General features: G+C 44.9%; 1 protein-coding gene across 1 annotated transcript; it reads right to left on the bottom strand.

The window, feature by feature from the left end:
- Positions 1 to 171: 171 nt before the first annotated feature.
- On the bottom strand, positions 172 to 1,284 carry LOC110291648 (TD and POZ domain-containing protein 4). Its single transcript, XM_021158881.1, has one exon. The coding sequence runs from the start codon at positions 1,282 to 1,284 to the stop codon at positions 172 to 174; it is 1,113 nt and encodes a 370-aa protein (XP_021014540.1).
- Between the last annotated feature and the right edge of the window lie 319 nt (positions 1,285 to 1,603).

Raw genomic sequence — 1,603 nt, 5'->3', positions numbered from 1 at the left:
ATGCTGTCCATTTTCCCACCCACCATTCCAACATATTTAGAACTATTGCAAATCCTGGGCCACCATGCTGCCCTCCCCCAGATTCAGTGTGAATGCTCCAGAAATACCATTGTCTAAGGAGGAGTCACTGGGAAGAATACTTCCCAGTTGCTGTTGGAAGACAGGTGTAGGTCATAGCTGATTCGGTCTTAAAGACCACTTAAGTTGTTTGAAAGGGAGGGCCCAGAAAACACGATGTGTAGAAGCCAGAGAGTGGAATGCTTGAGCCACCAAGTGGGGATGTGACTCCCTCATTGACATCCACCCTGAAGTCTTAGAGACCTCGGAAGCATAAACTGTAATGAAATCTAGGGCCTGAGTCTTCAGATGCTCTGTGCTGTGGAGGTCAGCCAGGATGAGAGTGTGTGCAGCATTCTCCACAGAGAGGTTCCTGCAGAGGGCATCCTCACACATGACCTTCAAGTCCTCCAGGCCATACCTGTCAGCAGCTGCCAGCAGATCACAGGCCATGGAGTGGCTGTGGAGGTTTGGTGCCTTCCCAGTGTAGATGAAGCCCATCATCTCTTTGAAGACTTGGGGATCCAGGTCATGGATCTCAACACGGTTTGTTAGTCTCTCCTTCATTTCATGTTCAAACATGGCTCTGAAAACTGGAGAGCGAGCTGCCAGGATGGCCTTGTGAGCCCTGAATTCATGGCCAGTTACCAACAGGGAGCAGTCTGTGAAGAGGGAATTCTCCCACAGCTCCCCTAGTTCATCTTCCAATGTGCACCTTGGAACCTTGATTGCAGGTCTTGGGTTCTGTCCAGAAATGCTGAAGGAGTCTTGGAGTATGCTCACCTTGCAGAGGAGGGTAAATTTGTCATCTGGTGTTAGCACTTGGGCTGGAGACAAGAAGGAACCTCGAGTGATGAACTTTTCAAATCCAAGGGCCTGGTACGGAAGTATTCTAGAAAAGCTTGGGATCCTTTCTGTATTGCATTTTTCACCTTTGCCATTTAAGATACAAACCTCAAACTTTGCCCAAACTGGTCTCTTTTCACAGCTGAGTAAAATCAGATAAAGTGACACATAATCTTTGTTTTCTTTATCAACCCCGGTTGGGTATACTTTCAAACACCATGTTATTTTGTCATTGTCCTCTGATGAGAACACTGGGCTTGTAATACATTCCTCCGTTTCCTCAACAAAAAAAGAGAAGTTGCTAATGGTCCACCTGTAGCAGAATTTCTGTTCACTGCTCTGTGTGTCGTCCCTGCTCTTGGCTTCCAGTTCCCCTGACATTTCTGCTTGATGTACTTTGGATTTAAAACTGGAACCTGAAAAGAAGAACTAGAGATTATTTACTCTTTACAGTATAGGATACAATAATAGATAATTTTTAATTTGTTTTAATTTCTCCTAAGTAGCCCCTTCTATGATGTTGAAAACTTGTGTCATTCTAAAATTTTCTGTCTAGAATTCAGTATTAATTTCTTTCTCTGCCTCCTCTCTTCTCATCCCTACTCAACTCCCCTTCCCATGCTCTAAATAAACTGTATTCTATATTAAACCTGTCATATGGCTGATACCTCAGGGGGAAGGGATGCCTCAACATGGGTCC

The sequence above is a fragment of the Mus caroli genome, chromosome 3 (genome assembly GCF_900094665.2).
Source record: "Mus caroli chromosome 3, CAROLI_EIJ_v1.1, whole genome shotgun sequence".
Classification (NCBI taxonomy): domain Eukaryota; kingdom Metazoa; phylum Chordata; class Mammalia; order Rodentia; family Muridae; genus Mus; species Mus caroli.
The sequence above is the reverse complement of the archived record's forward strand: the minus strand, read 5'-3'. Positions and strand labels throughout refer to the sequence as shown.

Excerpts from the sequence above, each read along its gene's own strand:
- LOC110291648 (XM_021158881.1), bottom strand. The coding sequence starts at position 1,284 with ATGTCAGGGGAACTGGAAGCCAAGAGCAGGGACGACACACAGAGCAGT.